At 35.6% G+C, this 21,234-nt stretch overlaps 2 protein-coding genes across 8 annotated transcripts; one reads left to right on the plus strand and one right to left on the minus strand.

Moving 5' to 3' along the window:
• Positions 1 to 225: 225 nt before the first annotated feature.
• On the minus strand, positions 226 to 3,803 carry LOC132176264 (pentatricopeptide repeat-containing protein At5g61990, mitochondrial). 3 transcript variants are annotated; one of them, XM_059588420.1, is made up of 2 exons: positions 737 to 3,803; positions 226 to 555 (listed from the first exon to the last, which is right to left on the minus strand). In XM_059588420.1, exon 1 carries the CDS (start codon positions 3,756 to 3,758, stop codon positions 969 to 971), a length of 2,790 nt encoding a protein of 929 aa, XP_059444403.1. In that variant the 5' UTR covers positions 3,759 to 3,803; the 3' UTR covers positions 226 to 555; positions 737 to 968. The 3 variants fall into 3 exon arrangements, with proteins under 3 accessions (XP_059444403.1, XP_059444402.1, XP_059444405.1); XM_059588419.1 differs by having other exon boundaries at positions 667 to 3,803; XM_059588422.1 differs by lacking the exon at positions 226 to 555 and having other exon boundaries at positions 1,070 to 1,158; positions 1,340 to 3,803.
• A 1,438-nt stretch (positions 3,804 to 5,241) lies between these two features.
• Positions 5,242 to 10,888, plus strand: LOC132175831 (uncharacterized). 5 transcript variants are annotated; one of them, XM_059587897.1, is made up of 5 exons: positions 5,242 to 5,445; positions 8,048 to 8,190; positions 8,360 to 8,633; positions 9,001 to 9,189; positions 10,365 to 10,888. In XM_059587897.1, exons 3-5 carry the CDS (start codon positions 8,382 to 8,384, stop codon positions 10,446 to 10,448), a joined length of 525 nt encoding a protein of 174 aa, XP_059443880.1. In that variant the 5' UTR covers positions 5,242 to 5,445; positions 8,048 to 8,190; positions 8,360 to 8,381; the 3' UTR covers positions 10,449 to 10,888. The 5 variants fall into 5 exon arrangements, with proteins under 5 accessions (XP_059443880.1, XP_059443879.1, XP_059443876.1 ...); XM_059587896.1 differs by having other exon boundaries at positions 5,243 to 5,445; positions 8,022 to 8,190; positions 8,311 to 8,633; XM_059587893.1 differs by having other exon boundaries at positions 5,243 to 5,445; positions 8,311 to 8,633.
• The last annotated feature ends 10,346 nt before the right edge of the window (positions 10,889 to 21,234 follow it).

Consider the following 21,234-nt stretch of genomic DNA (forward strand, 5'->3'; position numbering starts at 1 on the left):
AATATATATGAAGTAGAATCCAATTCCCATACATTGATCATCTCGTAATTTTAACAGAATTGTACCTAAAAAAGAAACACAATTATTTTGGAAAATATCAACCTGCTTGCTTGAGAGGATCTACTTTACTTATATACGCAAGTATATCTCTTCATCGATTTTGAACACAACTGTGATGAAGAGATTCAACAGGCAAGGATCAGCCCCTCGACAGATTTCAGTATATAATGGAACACAGTTTGCCACTTCAATAACACCCATAGTTTACAAGGAAGAAACTACATAATAAGGAGTGATCAATAGGATTATAGGAATAAATTCAACAAGCTTTTCTTACTAAAAGGAAAGAAAAGCCAACTCCTGATTTACAAGTATTGCTAGCAAATTCATCTGCCTCATTGTTTTATATATGTTGCCAGCACCACTAGTCAATCAATCCATCTCCCCTCACAATCACCACAGCCTGTCTTATTCTTCATCTTTGTTGCTGGCACCACGCACCACCAAATTTATCCAGCTATATAACTCTTTCCTTCTCCTTTCTCATCTTTCCACCTGTCACAAACCAAACAGCTGTTAGAGCAATATATCCAAGTTTTCAGGAGCAGTGGAAGAAGAGACTTCAAATACAGCAGATATACATAGTAATATAGTAAACGAACCCACCTTAGTGCTTTAAGAAATGTTATCACAGTGAGGATTTTATCTAACAAAAGAGGATGCAAAACAGTGCTACCTTTCCAAGCACCTAATCCACCACTTTGGTCAGAAGGACCACAATGATTATCACAAAACGAAGCTGCAAATTCTGGATACCGAGATTTGTTGTCACCTTAACCTGCTATACCAAATTTCAAGTTAATTCACTTCAGCACCCTACTCGGGCTAGAACCTGCACTTGATAACATGAAGCCATAGATAGGAAGCACCAGGAGCAGAAATTCCAGTTCTCTTCTAAGTAATTAAGCTTATGCTTGAACTCCAGATACTGCTTGCTTCAAGATTTCGACAGATTTCTCAGAGATTACATCATCTTGGCCTTCATTGATTAAGTCACTTAAACAGGAGTCAGGAACCCATCCAAATCTAATCATATTCTCCAAAGCCTTCGCTGCATTGTCCATATCTCCCATTTTGCAAAAACCACGGATTAGAGTTCTACATGTAGAAAGATTTAGAATAAGTCCTTGCCCTCCCAGTTCATCAAGTAACTTTAACACTTCAAAAAAATTTTCCTTTTTGCATAGGGCATCTATCAGTGCATCATGTACATCACTATTCAAGATCACACCCTTGACCAATATATCATCCACAAACTTTAAAGTTTTCACCAAGTTACCTTCTTTGCAGTAAGCATCACCCATCATGCCATATGTTATTTCATCGGGCTCAATCCCCCTTGCCACCATCTCCTCAAAAAGCGCAAACATCTTATTTAAGCTCCCTATGCTGTTGTAACCATGTAAAAGTGAAGTGTAAGTTATAATATTTGGCATGAGATTCTTTTTTTGCATTTCCAGATAGAGCCGCTCAGCTTCCTTCACTATTCCTGCCTTGCAATGGGAATCAATCAGAATTGTGTAGGTCACATGATCCGGGGTCACATGCTTATCAACCATGTCTTCAAACAATTGGATAGCTTCCACCAATTTTTTGGACTTGCAGAAGCCATCAATCAAAGCATTGAAAGAAGACGTGGAAGCAAAGCCCTTCTGCCCCATCTCACGAAACAAGGACAGGGCCTTCTCCAAGTTTCCTGCTTTGCAGCACCCATCGACAAGGGCACAATAGATGAAACAATCAGGCGGAACCCCCTTTGATGGCATCCCTTCCATTAATCGAAATGCCTCAGATAAATTTCCAGATTTGCAGTATCCATCTATAATTGTAGCATAGGTCACACCATTAGGAGCCAAACCCTTTTCTGAGATTCCATCAAACAGTTCCCTAGCTCTCTCCATGTCACCCGACTTGCAAAGTCCGTTGATCAAGGTATTATAAGTGACAATGTTTGGAGTAATGCCTTTCTGGCACATCTCTTCACGGAGTTGAAAAGCTCTCCCTAAATCACCTTTCTTACAGAAGCCAGAAATGAGAGAGTTGTAAGTGAAAGCATCAGCCGCCAGACCCTTGTCAATAAGTTCAGATAAAACCTCCATTGCTTCCTGAACTTTTCCATTCCTAGAGAGACCATGGATGAGGACACTATAAGTTTGGACATCCGGGATGACACCTCGTCCAAGCATACATCTAAACGCTGAGAAGGCTCCGGTTATGTTACCCTCTTTACAGTGCCCATCAATCAGGGCAGTATAGACTACACTATTTGGCGCAATACCACAACCTAGCATTTCTCTGAAATACCTATCTGCTAATTGCATATTCCCCACTTTACCATATCCATCAATGAAAGCCCCATAGGTGTATGCATTAGGCTTCAATCCACTCTCAATCATTTCAACTAAGAAAGTCTTTGCATCTTCCATCTTTTTGACCTTGCAGAGACCAATTATAAGAGAATTATAGCAAAAGACATCAGGCAGAACCCCCTTCTCCTTCATTCCTTTTACTATCCTTATTGCCTCGTCAAATCTGCTTTCTTGGACATGACCTTTAATTAGAGTTGAGTATAGAACAGCATTTGGCAGGATACCCCCAGCAATCATTTGCTCCCAAACACTATTAGCCCTTTGCAGATCTCCAGAACGGCAAAGACCATTTATTATCACACCATAAGTGAACACTGTGGGTGCCAAGTTCCACTTCTTCATCTCAAGAACTAGCTCATAAGCCTTAACCATATTTTTCTGTTTGTAATAACCATCAATTAAAAGGTTATAAGTATGAGTATCAGGTTTTATCCCCATGGCAATCATCTCATTCAAGAGACCTATGGCCTTCTTCATCTCACCAACCTTACAGAACCCACTAACAAGCACCTTATATGTCACCAAAGTTAACTGTATTCCACGGGCAGCCATCTCATCCTTGATTCTCAACACCTCTTCTGCTTGACCTTGTTTCATGAACCCATCAACCAGAGCAGTATAGGTAAATAGGTCAGGATGTAAACCCATGGCAAACGTCTCTTCCAATATCAACTTCGCTTCTTCTGACCGCTTCTGTTTGCAAAACCCATCAACAAGTATAGAGTAAGTATATGTATCCGGGACCAACCCCTTCCCAGCCATGGACTTCTTCAGCTCAAGAGCTTCATCAACAGCCCCACTTTTGCACAATCCTCCAATCACCACATTGTAGGTAACCAAATTAGGACTACAACCCTTCTCCTCCATCTCAAAAAGCACTCTTCTAACCTCCTCAACATTCCCAACCTTAAAATGCGCATTAATCACAGCAGTATAAGTATAAACATCAGGACTTATCTTAGACTCTAACATCCCATCGTATACCTTCCAAAACAACTCCATCCTATTACACTTGACCAAGTCATTCAACAAAGAATTACAACACACCAAACTAGGAAAAAAGCCACCATTTTTAGCTTCCAAAAACACACTAGCAGCCTCATTCAACAACCCCATTTTCTTATAAGCATTAACCAAAATCTCGAAAACCACTAAATTAGACCCACCACATTCTGTATAGCACCTAACAATAGAGTCGATAATTTCCAACGGCGGCTTCCGGGTTCCCACCATCCGCTCTATGACGCCATTGGCAGGCGCGAAGAGACTCGAATTACACAAAGCAATAGCCAGAATCGAAAAAGAATTCAGATTCTGAGGAACACCCATTACAGAAGCGGACCAATCAAAGAAATGGAGGAGGCGTTTGGGGTCACTCACCCGGTTCTGGTAAAGAACGGACCGAACCACTTCTGGGTTCAGCTTCTTGGGCATGCCCGACGACTCCATGAGGTACTGCCAGTTGCTCTGCTTGAGAGCGGCCAAAATTTCTTTGACAGTGCCCTCCTCGCTTTGTTTTGAGGTCTGAGAGGAACAAAAGTTGAACGATTTAGGATGATGAACAACATGTCTTGTTGCTTTTGCTTTTGCGATAACATTTCGATTTCGGTGTGCAAATGTACGGAGATTTCTGAGTGAAATTAAACCCATTTTTTCTTTTCCGATCGGAGAAACACCGAGACAGACAATATGGTATATAACACCATAAGACTTTGTGCTTCGCTTCGCATATGTTTACCTGTCGTCAAGCTAAGCAGATGATGAAAAACTAAAAAGGGTAGTTTTTTTTTTTTTTTTTTTTTTTTAAATGTGGTGTTGGGTAAGCAAGATAGAAATTAAGAGTATTATTATTCTTGATACACCACACTAAACATAAATATTTTATTATCTTCCAATCACATGTATCAATTAATATGATTTTTTTTTTTTGCAAAATAATAGAACTATAAGAAATTTCCATTTGTTATGAAAGTCATAATTTTGTTATTATATAGGATATAAACATATAATAGGAAAAGTAAACAAAAGAAAACCGATTAATTAATTTTAAAGAAAAACTTAAAAGTTGATTTTGAAAGTAAAGGATGGCAATATAAACCTTTTTTTTTTCCTGTTTGTTGCTTCAAGAAAATTAAGATTGGAATTAGTAGATTGTTTTTAAAGTAAAGTTACAGAGTTATTTCATCAAGTTTTGACCAATCCAATCGTTTGGGCAAAAAATGATTTTTTTTTTTTTAAGTCACCAATAGAAATAGAAAGAAAAGTGAGGTTGTACTCATCATTTTTGATGAAATAATATAAATTTAGTGAAATATAATAAATTAAGGAAACAAAGAATTTGAGATAATAAATATGATGTTACAAATTATTTTGTGAATGATAATAGAAAATTTAAAGGATATTAATTATGACGGATAATTTTGGACATTCTCGAGCTTGACACAAATCGACATAAAATTAGTGAGTTATGATTAAGGGGTCTGACCTATTTAATTAAACAAGTCGAATTAAGATTAACCTATATAGTCTCATACGCATACTTCGATATTCGACACACGACCTTTAAGATTGAAAATTTATAATTAACTTACATAATCTTATCCCACAACCGTATAATCTTTATACGAACCCATTCTTGTTTGTGAAGGCTAGAAGAAAAATGTGAGGGCATGCTTGTGTTTCCATAGCAGAAGGAGAAAAGACAGTATTCCTTGGGCCCAACCCAAGCCAAGAATATCAATGCCGTATAACCCAAAATTTTGAAGGGCCTCTCAACTTCTTAATGGGCTTCAGTGAACTGTCTCCGCACTTTCATTTTCATTTTCCCTCTCCTCCTCACTCTTACCCGCCACTCTCTCTCTCTCTCTCTCTCCACCCGACCTTCCGCCTCCGCCCACCACCAACTACTTTCGGCACCGAACGCCACCCGCGCATCACCATCGGCGACGCCCACCCACGGAAACAGCTCGAAATCCGTCGACGCCCAACGAACGTCACCCACGGCACCAGCTCAGAGGTTTGTTTTGTGCAATTGATTTGGCGTGTGGAATTTTTCATGGTTTTACTGTTTACCCATTTTCGAAATCAAAACGGACCCATGAAAAAATCAATTGTTGTTTATCTAAGAACATGGTTTTTTTGTTTGATTTCGAAAATGGGTAAGAATTTTTGGGTGTTCTTTTTTGTTTTTCTGTGGGTAACCGATTATGGGTTTGGAGTGATGCTTGTTTATGCTTTGGGTTTTCGTTTGTTTGTTTGTGTGCTTTCAGCAAGAATCTCTCTCTCTCGCTCAACCCAGGAAGAAAAACACCCAAGCTCTCTCTCTCTCTCTCATCCCTAGCATAAATCTGGGTTCTCTCTTCTCTACTTTGAGTTAAGATTCACACTATAACACGGTTGAGCTGTAATTCTGGTTTGAGAGGAACACCATTGAAATTGTGGTTCCCTTTAACATTCCCATTGGTGTTTTAGCCGACACACTGTTGATTAAGGGATTGGGGGGTGGAGTGGGATTCCTTTTTAATTTATGAGTTGTGGGGTTAATTATGAACGGGTGCTTAGTTTAACTCCTCGATTCTCTGGGTTGTAATATTTCGAGTTTGGGGGTTTGATTTCTTGAGTTACATTTCTGTGATTTCAGTAAAACTAACATGGGTTACACTTGATATGTTGAGTTGGTTTGTGTCAATTGCGCATTGGGCTTGCAGGTGGGCATTAGAAGATCTCATTTCAGCTAAATTAAATCAGAATTAATTTTTGTGAATTGTAAGCACCAATTCATAGGTGAAGATGAGTGCTTGTGTAAGGGGCTGGTTCGGGTAGCTTGAGATTTGTGCTGTTTATGGATGTTTCCAAAATTTCCCTCAAGGATTTCATGCATGCAGTAAATGGATTACTGTCTTGGTCTATAATTATTATGAGTTCTTAAGAAACCGGTGGTTGTTTAGGTAATTTAATAAATATGCTTCCATGGTTACTTATCAAAATAAATAAATATGCTTCCATGGCTAAGAAATTCTTCACATGAACAAAAGACATGCAGTGATAAGAGATTATGGAACATCAAAGTTACTGAAATTATTGTAGAGTTAAAAACTGGATAATCTTGCTATCACTGTAGAAAGTGGAGTCTATACATGATTCAGGAATTTACTCTAGTATCAGAGTGAGGTAGCAATATCTAACTTAATTTGGCCTGCATAGCAGTGCTAGAATGAAAAGATTGATAGAATTTTCTGTTGGTTGAAAATTGAGAGGATGCATTCCTTGTGTTGTACTTTAGTCAAATTATTGACATTGAACAATCATATGCTTACTGGTGGGATTGTTAAAATCAGGATGGGTGTTGCAGTTGTTGGCTGATGGATATTATGGATGGTTTAAATAATGAATTTAATGTGGTTAATTGTACTAAGCCAGCTTTAATCATTTAGGGGTATGGATGTTATGAAGTATCACTGGGTCTTGTTTATGCTAGACCTTGGTGTAATTTCACTTTCAAGAAGAGGAGAGCTAAGTGCTATCCAGAAATGAAATTCTGGACAGCATAGCTACACATAATGATAATAATGTTCACGATACCCAAAATTTCACAGAAGTGAAGTCTTGGACAACCCGGCCTTCTTACGAAGTTCCAAAGGAACCCAGCTAGTGAACTTTTCTAAGAACAAGTTTATATGGTTGCTTGTAGGATTTAAAACGAGCGGGAAAGATACTTAGCTATCTACAACCAATGTAAGTAAACACCATAAACTCCCAATATGAATGATAAGAATTCATTTATAAATGACTTTTGTCACAATTGGGAGATCTTGACCCTTCTCTATGTAGTTGTAAATGCCATGTTTTATTTTAATACTTAATATTTGGTATATGCCATGATAATGATAACAATTCTTATGAAGTGCCCTTATCCATGAAATGAGAAAATGCACAAGAAAGATAAGGTGAAAAAAATGACATGTGCTCTAAGATGTTATAAAAGTACCCCGCGGTGCCATAAGAGATGCCTATGAGCAGTATGGGGCCACATGATATGATAGGTATATGTTTCTGGTCGGTAGACTCGGTACCATGATGAGGCATATGGATAGCACGACACACCACTCTGAAGGACGGTTTCATGAAGGGCTGGGCTATCAGCCGGGTGGTCTTTTCCTAGGTCTACACCCCCAATGACGGTCTTTTGTTTGGTCATGATCCATCAATCAGGGAAGATCCCGCAACTCTCCTGTGGCTACAGGATTGAACTTATGATGGTCCTTCGGGACACGCTAACCTGTGCTGCTTAGGGTTTAAGAAATGCGAAAATGACCTAAGGGGTAATTGAGTCACAATGGGAGATATGCCCATGAGAAACAGAAGAAAATTCCATATGATTAAAAACCCGAATTTTTATGTTATTAGGCAACCTAGATTCATTTCATGCACAATTACCATTATTGGTGCAATTATTTATGTCATAGCCTATTATTAATTATGGTATGGAATTTTCTTAGCCTGTGTTCAATATATTACATTTCATTCTCTATATGATGTGTTTACCTGTTGAATTCTGAAACTCGCTTTTTCACTTGTAAACTCTATTTATAGACGTTGATACTCATGACTTTGCACAGCTTTAGTAGACACTGAATAGCGGGGGCTGAGGAGTGGATGACAGCAATCTTCTTAGAGCGGCATTAATCTTTTCTTAGTGCCCCGAGATTTTGTTATAGAAGATGCATTGCATTTGGATAACTGTAGACAATTTATAAATCAAGTGAGTGATTGTATAAAAGTTTAAATTTCCTGCTTTATTCTTTTGACCTGGGAATATTTATTTCAATATTTTACACTTTGATTCTTATCAAAATATTTTACACTTTGATCATGTATGTAGCTTTTTTAATTCTCCCAAATTGGGGGCGTGACACTACGCCTAGTTTCAGAGTTGGAGGAGCGAAGCCAACCATGTACAGGGGGTTTAGCCGAAGGCTGTTGGAGATCCGGAGACAGTCGCACACGCTGTCCAGCAACGGCCCAAGCGAAAGCTTGAGGAGGAAGATTGCGGAGTTAGAGAGGACAAGGAAGGCGAGGAAGAGCCCGGAGAAGGACCAGCTCTTTGTGGAAGTTCCCGAGTCCAAAGCCTACCTTGACACCGCCTCCATGCCCATGATTCTCACTGTCGTTGGCGTTGCCCTATTCGCTAAGCTCCTCTTTATGGTAATCTTCTTTCCCACAAGAACCCAAGCCCCCATTTCGCATTTCGTTTCGCACCAATTGAAAAGATTTGATCTTTGTCTTCAACATGTTAGCTTAACTTGTGTCTGATTTAAGTACCAAACTAGATGTTACTCTTATCCCTTCTTGCTGTCGTTTGGACAGGCAGTTAGTCTATGAAAGTTGTTAATTATATTAAATCTTTGTTGAATTATGTGCCCACATCAGGTATTAGTATCTTTGTTGTCAAGGTTTCATGTTGGCATATCTTAATATTTGATTACATACGCAAGTAGATGTTACTGTTTATCTTTTGTTGTGTTTTAGATTGGAAAGTGGTTTGTGTGATTGAATCTTATCTGGGTGGCAGTACGATGAGTCAAAGTCGCAAGAAATGATTGAGCGGAAAATACAGAATGCGCCTGCGGGGCAAGGTACAGTTAGGATGCTGACTCGTGAGGAATGGGAAGAAATTCGAGAAGTGAGGCCCCGGACTCCCTTTGAATCCAAGCTTGCCCGACCAAATGCACAAATTCGAACCGAAGAACCATTGCGCTTGGTGAGGCGCTTGCTACTTGTTAATCTACTTACTCTTTTTGGCAATATGTCCGTGCACAAATTCTTCTTCTTCATAGTCTGGCTTTTAAATTCACGTCCTTTTTGCTTGGTTATTGTTTACATATCATCATTCAAGTAAGTGATGAGTCATATTAAAAGTTTAAATTTCTTAGTTTTTATATGATCCATTGGTTATGGAGATTCTATATGACTATGGTTGTGTGCCATCCAATGCAGTGCTTTATGTAGTCTCTAAACACGTACATGTCAATACATCTCCTACAAAGTCGTAAATAATGCTATATTTCGAGCAATGACTTGATTGTTACATGAATGTTGATATTTGGATTGCAATGATTATGTATAAGAAACACACTATCAGTGGATGAAGAAATTGGTTTGGTAATTTTAATTTGTGCTTTATATAAGGAATTGTGAACTTTTCACGTCATTACCAAAATGGGTTTATAAATGTACCCTGTTTTTTCTCTCCTAGCCCATAAAAGCCATAGCTTAAAGTTAGAATGCTCTATAGTGATCATTTTGATTTTATCATATTTATAACACAGCTGCTGAACTGTTTAACATCCACATCATGATGTTGTGACCAGTATGGTGTAGGCCAACACTTACAAAAAAGAGAAGTATGGTTGAGATAGACACCTCTAACTTTTGGATAGTGGAAAACCCCGACTATATGTCTCTTACTTACCAACATAAGACGTTTTACATTGATATTTTACTGCTTTGACTGCATATTGTTTCTTCTTTTTCTTTGGATCTTCTTGCTTTTCGATTTCTGGGTTGACAGAATCAATACCATATAAGGAAGCCCCTAGCATTAAGAAGCAACAAATTATGTTTACTCATGAAGCTTTATCCGCCTGGTATATGTGGGTGTCATGCCACGTGAACTGTTGTTGTGTGGTTTCCATGTGAGAGACGTAGGATTCTGCATGATCACTCAAATTTAGACCATTTATGAGGGTTATTTCCTGAAAGGATACATACAAAATAATTCTCCATGCCTTTAATGAAGTTTCACTGTCCTTGTGCTCGTACTGAGTCATATTATCTAATTAGTTTTCATGAAGAAAAAGATATGTTTTCGCCTTATCATAGTGACACGAACATGATAATGCTTATGTTTGATGTCTGTTTACTTGTTTTCTGCAGGAGGATTTGAAGGATTGGACAATTGATGTGCTAACAGATGCACTCACTAGAGCTGAAGAAACTGTTAGACAGAGTTCCAAGTGACTTAAAATATCAGCCTGATGTACATAATGATAGAAGCGGAAGATGGGAAATGGGTTGCCATGGCATCAAATTAGTTACCATCCATCTACTGATGGCATCTGTGACGAACCAAATGTTGCAATCACATGTCACATCTTAGGAATTTTTTTTTTCCTCCAGATAAATCATGAAATGGCTGTAAAATCTTTAGACTTTGTATATTCATATATCATTGGCCTTCTTCAGCCATCAAGTTTTACTTTGTTTAGCGGATATGAATCATAGTAGCATGAAATACTACTCTTTCCGCAGATGCTAGTTATATCATATATGGCTGGCTTGCCTTCCACTTGATGGCTGGTAGGATGATGATTGATAGAAGCGGATTGGGCACCATTTTCTTCCATAAATAAGCTGATTTAGGAGTGGAATTTCGAATGCAAACCATGTTTTTCTTTCGTGATTCATATTTCTATTTCAACATTTGTATGCACAATACGATGTCAATTTTGGTAACATATTTCGAAAAATTCTACAAAGATCTTCCAATCACAATAACATCTATCAGCTAAGCCCATCTAGAAATGTTTTATTTTTTGTGCAAGAATTGTATCATGATTTCAATGAATAGAGCATCCATCAAAGAGAGAGTCAGGCTGTTGGACAGTGAGCTGCTAGAAGGCATTGATCACCCTCTTGCAATCCGGGCAATTCATATCACATTCATGTAGAATAAATCTTCACGATAGCTACCCCAAGAAAAATCATAATAGGCTATAAAGTACCCAATCTCTCCGCCCACCTAAAAAATGGCCCTAACCATAATGTGTTGGCAAGATTTCTAAGTGACTTATGACGGAGAAGTTATAGAAGCACCATTCTCCTCCATTACAAAAGTAGTTGACATTCAATTGACGGAGAAGTTATGGAAGCACCACTCTCCTCCATTACAAAGATAGTTGACATTTAATTGAAGGACAACACGTGGTAGCTAGGATCATTGCCCGAGCCGCCTCTTTCTGGCAAGGAATTGAATGAGAGAATTTTTAAGATTTAGGCATTATAAGTATCTCATGTCGGTTCACCCCAACTGGCATTCGGCGTTTAAACCAATTTTCTTAGTGATTGCAGTCCTCTCGACATGGAGATTTGAACTTGATCACATAGTAATAGTATCTACTATGACAAGTTCAATGGCCCACATAGACATGTTTAAAATGCTGATAAAATAGATGCTATATATTGTTCTGATGGGTGTAAAAGGACTCGTCAACGGCCGGGGAGGCCGAGCCGACGCCAACTCAAGTTTTAAATGTAGAATTAAACAACACGTACAGGGCGGTGGAATATATTTTTCCATGGAACAAGTTAAATGTAGAATTAATGTTGTCATTTTTGTTGATAAAACCCAATTCCTAAGTCGTCTGCTTCCCTCATTCTCTGCAATTATTCGGTCCTCCTATCGAACAACCCATTCTCACAAGTCACAAACAAACACATGTTATTTTCATCGTCGCCCAAAACAAATATATATATATACCGTCGTTAGTCACCAAATTTCAGACACATGGATCTCTACTCTTGTTTTTAAAACACAGGATGACATGCATGTGCATTATATATTTCAATGTATATTATTCGAGCTTATCTACTTCTCGGAAAAAATAATAATAATAATAATAATAATAATTGCTTTTGGCCCTAGTGAGTGAGCAGCAGCTTATCTTTTTTTGTTGAGTACAAGAAACCGTTGCCATTTTCTTTTTTCTTTTTTAAAAAAAAAGCCATGTATTTTTTAACATGATAATAAAAAGCTGGTTTTGTACGTAGTTATTGAATGAATAGATGGAGCTCCAGAGCCAACGGGCCCAATGAAATAAATAGCAGCTAGAGAAAGAAAATGAAAAGCACGTGGTGTGTAGGATTTAGTGAGTGCAGCTGTGAGCTTGATTTGATGTGGAATTGGTTAAAAGCAATTTAACATAACTACTGTTGACCTGTTTTCCTCGTTGGGACACTGCCTCCATACTCACACGTGACCTTTTTATTTATATATCTCGCTTTGAACTATTCTTTGCCTACTCCCAACGTATGCCTTAATTCGGCTTGACTTTCCCCGGCCTCCATTAAACCACTCGATCTCTCCAAAATAATTCAATAGTTTAAGTGCAATGAACATAATATTAATGTACGTTGGATCAACTCCATACATGTTTATTGTTCTTTACTCATGATGTGATGTTTCAATATATTATATCAAGACGTCTGTTTAGAGACTATCTAAATGTTTATTCTAATTAATATGGGTGAATAAATATATTTATTTTTTTTAAAAAAAAAAAGGTATTATGATGTGAGATAAAGTATGAAATCCTTCTCATATTTTCTTGGTTTTTTCTTTTTCAACAAACGTACAGTTGCAAAGCAAAAGCTGCTTTGGAATTACATCGCCGCAAATTGCAATCCAGTCAAGATAATTATGTTATTAATTCTACCAATTAAGCTGGTAAAACACGTCCGTCAATGTTTGATTAATTTTAATTAGTACAAACGAAGCATGATGAATAATCAATGTACGTTCAATATGCATGTTACACGTCTAGCTAGCTAGTTTTCTAAATCTTGATCAAGTTTTCGGCTTAATTTTCAAATACGTCTAGCTATCATGCACAAATTTGACACTCAAACCATCTCAAATTCAAATTATCTCATAATATAAAAAGTCGACAGCGTACCATAAAGAAATTTACCACCACAGCCTAAATATTAAACATTAATTATCATCATTTTATATATATATATATATATATATATATATATCTTGTTTCAGTCTTTTTTGAAGAGACATAAAGAAAGGATTTATATATATATATATATATATATATATATATATATATGATGTGCCATGACTTGGGAATATAAAGAATCTCTACCTTGTGATAATTTTCTTTTTATGTACCCTTTTTTATTGTCTGTCTTTTATGGTGAATTAAATAAATAAGTTGTGATGGGTTTCTATCGATCGTCCATCACTTTCCCTAGTTGGGTGTCAGCATTCAGAAAGGATGCCACCTGCATGGACAGATCGATCGGCAATGGCCCGTGATTTTATATATATATATATATATATATAATTTCACTTCCATCGTCGAAAGTTTCATATTCTATTAATTTAAACCTGACATGATAGCTAGCTACGCAAATACCCTGCAGTTTTCTACTGACGTGAATAATAATTCATCTTCACAAAACTGAGAATTTCTTTCTGTCTGGGTTTTAATTAATCCAAACCCCACCAACACCATTCATATTTGTTCATAGAGCTTAGCTTATTTCCCATGGGGACACCGCCGGTTTGGTTGGCGGAAAATGTTCAAACTAGTCAACACTTACGCGATATTCTTGTTCGTTTTTATTACAGTAAAAACTCTGATATTTATTTTTCAAAGGTTATTGTTCCATCAATCAATTATCAATTGACAAGAATTATAAACATGTTCACAATGTAAACACCACAAATTGATGAATATGCTGAAGCGGTAAATTTGACGGGAGCTTCGTGTTTCACACATCAGCTTTGTGTATGCCCCCATCAAAATTTTTGGGACCCATATAGGCCCCATTGCCTACATTTTTTCCAGCCCTTTATGGCATATTGACGCAGTCCATAGTCTTTGCCCACTAGCTCACCCACCAAAACAGAAAGCATGCATGCATATACATTACGTTTTATATATATACCCAAATTTGCATCTAGTTAGCCAAAATAATTTTTGGGTGGCGGGTTTTCAATAAGTAGTTTAATCGGCCAAAAATCACACTTTATAAAGTGAATGTCACTGATTCGAATTTTTCTTCAATTTTTCTTTTATTTGTGCTACATGTGAACAAAAAAAAAAAAAGTTTGGGTGGCCGGCGTGATTGTCTCATTTTATTACCCTACAACGTGCAAGCCTCGACATATATAGTTTAATCCTCTAATGTCCAATCCCATGATAATTAATTAGTAAGAATCTTATCGCCAAGATTAGCGTCCTGTCCTCTTAACCCCTTCACACCAATCCTTGTGCACCCCTCCTCACCCTCACGCCCACTCCTTTGCCTCTTCTTTTTGTTGCTTTTCCTAACACCAATGAGGATTGTCGCCCCTCCTTTCCTTATTTTTATTCATTAAAAAAGCTTCGACTACCTCCATTATTATCATTACTTTAACCACCACTTCAGAATCATTAGTAGCGATTAGCGAACCACCAACAATGACAATGAAAAAGAGGCCACAATCTATGTGTAAAGACAATGGTATGTTGCCATTTTTTTTTTCTTCCCATATAGCCAATTAGAATTCTCACGAAAAGGACAAAAGTTGAGAGAGAAAAAGATGGTTCACTTAACCATATTGTTTTGTTTTAGCAACTCACAAAACAACAATGAAAATCCCTCTATTTTAAATTATTCTCGTGACTTATCTCAATCGAATATCTAGAAATGACCGTACCACCATCAGAGAGGAGGTAATTGCAACCACCTTGACGTCCGATTTGATAGTCACCCTTTCTCAACTACTCTTGTGTGATGGCAGGGAGTAGCGTCAATTAACTATTCTCATTTTAATCTCTTTTCGTTGTTTTCTGACATGACAATGCGATATAGTAATGTCATGTTAAAGAGTAGATAAGAGGGAATAAAATAAGTGTGTGTAACGTTAATCTACCATGATTTAAATTTTTTTTTTTTTTTAAGAAAAAAAAGAAAAGAAAAGTGTTTTGGTTTTAAAGGAATTGTATATGACGTTGTTAGGGCAAAATTTGATGGCAGAGCCTGTAACGTTCCATCCCCACCTAACCATGGTCACGCAACATGCGTGATCGGATTACGACGTAGCCAAATAAATCCGAAACCGTCCAAAGGCGTTCTGGCACTTACTTCAGAGACCCACGTGTCCCCCAACTGACTTTATCGCTACGTGGATGCACCTCATTTGCCCATCAATTACAAGAGTCTGTTTCTTGTAAAAGCTATTCAACCGGATTCAATACCCATTTCAACTCCACCTTCCACGTACCCTAAACCACAGTACAATCCCGTTTCAAATCCGTAACTGCTATTGGTAGCCGGCGGCTGACGTGGACTGGTATCGGGTGAGGTTAACAAAGTCAAGTAACCCAAAATGAGAAATAAATAAACAATAATAAAGGATTTTAAATAAGGGCAGGTTTGGTTTGGTCTGTGGGTTAGGGGTCAGGGGGGAAGGGATTAAGGGATTGTCCAAGTTGCTTAGATGAGAGGGGGCAGAGAGAGTGCGGGACCCACGGAGTTTGATGGGTGCAGCTGATAAGGAGACACGTTGTAGGGCCCAGTAATGGGGTGGGTCTTCTTCTACCCTTTCCGATTGGAGAAGCCTCACCGGTAGGTCACACACACTCTACCGACGCTGATGCTTTTTCTCAATCTTTTCCCGCACGTCCACACACCACACGTGTGGCCTTCCCATGTCCAATTAGGGAGACTTTCACTACCTCTTCTTTTCTTATTTGTTTCATAAACAAAAAGAGAAAACACAACATAATTAAATTTAAGGCTATTCATGGGAGGTTGTGGTTTTTGTTTATTTGGTGGTCTCACTTTACTATAATCTCTTACAAATATTTTTTTTTTCTTTAAAATATATATATATATATATATATATATATATATATTAAATAAAGTATAGGTTTTATTTTGTTTAGTGTTTTCAGTGATTTTTTTTTATTTTTTTATTTTTAATTCATCGGGTTTGGCATACCACCAACATAATTTTAGGTCAAGATAGAATGAGGGACCAAACGACGAGGTTCTAGGAACCTCGTTGAGTCCAAGGCTGGAACATTTGTTTCAGGATTTTCTTTTTCCTCACGCTGAAACAATAAACAATAAACAATCACCATTTTCCTTTTCTTTTTGTTGTAATCTTTCTATCAATAAAGTACTAACAAAAGTCTTTGCAAGTTGCTAGGCATTACGGAAGAAGCTCCCCCCTACAAAACAAAATGGTCTAAGGTCTTATTATATATAATATTCTGGATGTAAACCTTGTTAAATAATTTTTTTTTTTTTTCCAATGATACGTTGCGTAAGTAACTTGTTTCCCGTGTTACAGGAGAATAAAGTTTTCTTTCAAACTATATAAGAAAACAAATTTACAAAACACTCATCAAATACAGTCTATTAAACTAATATTTATTATTAGCGCAGGTAATTCTTATATACATTTTTAAAAATACATGCAAAAGCATATGTTCTATTAAAAATACATACAATAATCATGTGTACATTCTAAGCGTGGACGGAACAAAGAGTTTAGCTTGAGGAGGGACGGATTGTATTGGAATTTTTTTTCAGGGGTACAGAAAAAGAAACCTGAAACATTATTTTTAACAAATATAAAGGCTAAAAAAATGTTTAACCTTTGTTTTTTTGTGAGGGGGTCCATGGCTCCCTATAATGGATCGACATAGATTATTAACTGGGTCCCCTAAAATAAATCTCCCAGGTGCCGTGGACTAACCATAGATTATAGAACTTTTTTTATTTATTTATTTTTCTAATTGAATTTTTTTGGCTGAAATTATTACTAGTATTTAATATTGGGTCATTCATAACATTACTATACGTACCTTTCATTTTCATTGCAGATTGGTAATTCGTCGGCTTATGATGTATTTGGAAGCACTTGTCCAAACAAGTATTTTACTACATTGACTGCAGAGCTGATTCCTACTCCCCTTCACATGTAGGCCAAAATTAGCTAAATCCCTAGTTTTGAACGGATACTTGAACCGATTGAGAAATAATGAGCATCCTTAATATTTTTGTTGCATCAATTAGGTTGTCACATTTCTCAACCAGTCAATAGATATTTTGGCTCAAACATGAGCACGTTTGTGTCGAATGTTCCAAGGCATGCCACGTGTGTTGTAGCTTACACCAACTTTTTATTTATCATTCGTATAAAATGTCCTAGTTACCAATATAAGACTTGTACATTTTTTTTTAAAAAAAATAATAATAATTAGAACCTACAATGGCACCCATCTGACTCTCTAATCTCCGTTATTGACGATAGTTAATCAAAGTCAAAGGTCACGGAATCGAACTTCGATTCTATTAAATCACTTCTTATTTAAATTAAATATTTCACATGTTGAGCATCACCTATTAAAAGGGAGTTTAAACACACACGTGAGAGAAAGTGTTAAAGTAATAGGTTTTACATATTCTTGTCAGCTTAAACTTTTTGGATAACTGATAATTTAACATGGTATCAGAGCTATTTAACAGGTCTTAAGAACATTCATGCTTGGTTAGCGAAAACTCCGAAAAGGTTATGTTGGTTAGTCAAAATACAAATTTGGGTAAAATATTTTCCATATTTGGCTAACTACTTTAACAAAAAAAGTTTGTTTTATTCGCTACAACACCAAATGTAAAATAATTAAGTAAATAAGTAATAATAATCTTAACATTTTCTCTTCTCTTAATAAAGAAAAAAGTAATAATAATAATAAATTATTGAAAAAAGATACTCTAATGCACAACGATGAGGATGCAAAAGTCGAAAAACTTACACAGTAAATTGATTAGCGAAAAGATAAATACAAATAGATTTTTTGGTGCCCACATGGCAGTGGATAGAGATTCTTTAACCCATGAGTGCCATGCCTAAAGAAAATTATTGCATGACATAAAAATCTTCCACCCATAAAAGGTAAGGTCAAGAACAAGTTGGCTTTAGCTCCTTTTTTTTATTTGTATTTATTAATTTATTTTAGGTGCCCCGAATTTCCTTTTGCCTGTTCCGAAGGGATACAGAAAACGATACCTCCTTTCCGGGACACAGATTCCTCCACTTGTTGCCTTACACCATACACAACGGCTTATACATTTCGCATCGGTCCCACCGCAACTTCGCGCCATCACTGTACTTGCCCCTTCAACATCTCACGATAATTAACATATTTCTGCCGATATTTTGAAATGGTCCACGAATTTTCATTTATATGCTTTAAAACCAATCATAATTTTGCTTAACTATTTATATTTAATTTTAATTAATTATACTCTTAACTACATATGTTGAGAACCGGGAGAGAGAATAGGGGGGGAGATGGAAGCCATGGCCCCTTAGCCGCCCACTAATTCTGTCCCCATAGTCAGCATTCTTTGAAACATAAGTTTTGAAATCAAGACTGTTTACATTTGATTTTGATATATTTTAAATTACTCTCTTTTTTTTTTCTTTAATAATATTACATAATTAACTATTATCTTATTCTCGTTCTACTAAGTTGACGTGATAATGCTCATAAAACCTTGTGAAAAAAATAAAAATTAAATATTGTGGTTGTAAAGCAGTGAGCACCGTCACATAAACCCCGTAAAATGAAAATTGAATGAGAGTTTAGTATTTAGTATTTTTTTTTTAATACAAAAATGTCTATCTAAGGACCATTCCTGTAGTGAAAAATAATAATAATAATAATAATAAAATTATGAAAGCTTTAAGTGTAAACGAGGACAGCCTACGAATTTGACTCAGGTACACTACGGTTTTTACGTTTTAATGGCTTTAAAAGTCAAAGGTGAAGGAGACTCGATCGGGCAATGCATGCATCTAGTCGCAGTGCTTTAACGTGTTGAAAGTCAAATTCACTGCATGATTTTTACAAATGAAATATAATAATACAGTGTGATTAATATACGTACATAAGACTAAAATAATAGCCTATAAACCTTGCCGCTAAAATCCCAAACAGTCCCCATAACCGCAGACTAACTAGGGTGGTTAGTGGTTACCCCAATTAACTACTCATTAATTTGACTTTCACTAGATATCTAGTAGTACCATCCTACTAATCTTGTTACATTTACTCAGACAAAAATGACCGGCTAGTTCACAAGTTACAATTAAATTAAATTTGTTAGTGGGTAACATAATATGTTCATATTATATGGACTTTTATTATATTAGTTTGTAAAAAAATTATAGTAAAAAATTGTGGCATTATTAACGGGTTTTGTTTGGGTTTGCGATTTACAAGATATTGATTTTTAGATAGATAATAACTTCAACCAAGTTATGGTGTAAACTGCGTATTTTGCACCTATAATAAAAAGTAAACATCTCAGTTTAAAACGCTAACAAATAATATAACTCTTTATACCAAATAATTTTATTTATCTTGATAAAATATACTTTATAGACAAAATAGTCATTAATAAAATCATCGGATCTCCCATCTTTATTAGTTTTAGAGACTCCGCTATTGAGAGTTCGAAGGTGGTGAGAGTTCAGTGGTGAGTTGTGAGCGTTGGTTATAATTAATGAAAAAAAATGTTCATCATATTGATGTGAAGTAAATATACGACGTTTTCATTTTTATTGTATTTAATGTTTTTACCTAATGTATTAAATTTATATTAAAAGTTGTAAAAATAATTTTTACACCATTTCTTGATAGAAGTGACTCTCTTTAATATCAAGGTTGAATTGAAAATGCCATTTTAGTATTAAATTTCATTTTTTAAGTGTAAATTAAAGGTGCAGTAGTTGGCCCTAACAGGTTGGAAAACTTTTGTTATCATTCTTTCACGATAATAATGACTAATCTGATTATTTCTTACCTACCACACACTAACACACACTTGTAATCAAAATTAATCATAGCACATCGGATAGATTCCAATCTTATTTAATTACTTAACCCAATGCCTACTGCTTTTACCTCGTCTGTTAAAACAATTATATTATCAATTTTTTTTTTTGTTTGTAAGAAATTATATTATCATGTTGTTGGTTGCAATATTTGCATAAGTGAGAGATAATTCAAGTTATTATAATATATTTAGAATATATTTTGATATTCACCGTATTTGTTGATTGATTTATTTTTCCATATATATATATATATATATATTGATTTTATTTTATTTGATTATGTAATATTTCCTATTAATCCTTAATTATATTTCCTATTTTATTTGGTTTTATTTAACTATAAATAGGTCATTTTGTATACGGTTTTAAACACACATAAATATAGTATTCAATTCATATATATGTATTAGAGATTAGAGGGGATGAATCTAAAAATTTAATTTGAAAGGAATCGAATTGTGTATTTTTTTAGGGGCTAATTTTAAAAATAAAATAAAATGAAAGACCTTTATTGGTAGTTACACAAATACTGTAATATTTGTAGCTAGAAAAACATTTGCACTATGTAGCCCATGATATCTTCAGTCACCCAACTATTATTACAAGTTGAACAAAATTGAAAAACCTTGTCTAGTTTATTAACTCGGTGTTGGGTTTGTTAATGTGGTTTGAAGGTATTTTTTTTATTAGTTTGAAATGGTATTCTGACGTGACATACATGTAAACTTTAGTTTCGTATTTGTAAGAGTAGTTTATATTTTAAGTTATTTATTAATGTAAAATATATTTTTTATATTCATTTATCACATAAACTTCATATCAATTGATTAATCACTTAATAAAAACAAAAGAAAAGTTACATACAAGTGTAAAATGAGTGTGATAAATAGACATGAAGAGTATGAGTAGATACTAGAAGTTTTTATTGTATCACTCAAAAAAAAAAAAAAAAGTTGGCTTTTAAAATAATAATTTGATTAAAATTTAATAGTGATTAATTACAAGTCGAAAAATAATTATAAAAGAAACATTATTTTTTGAGTGACACAAAATAAACTTCTAATATTACTAGAAAAGTAATATTACTCAAAATAAAAACACAAATAAAATTGG

The sequence above is a fragment of the Corylus avellana genome, chromosome ca3 (assembly GCF_901000735.1).
Source record: "Corylus avellana chromosome ca3, CavTom2PMs-1.0".
Lineage (NCBI taxonomy): Eukaryota > Viridiplantae > Streptophyta > Magnoliopsida > Fagales > Betulaceae > Corylus > Corylus avellana.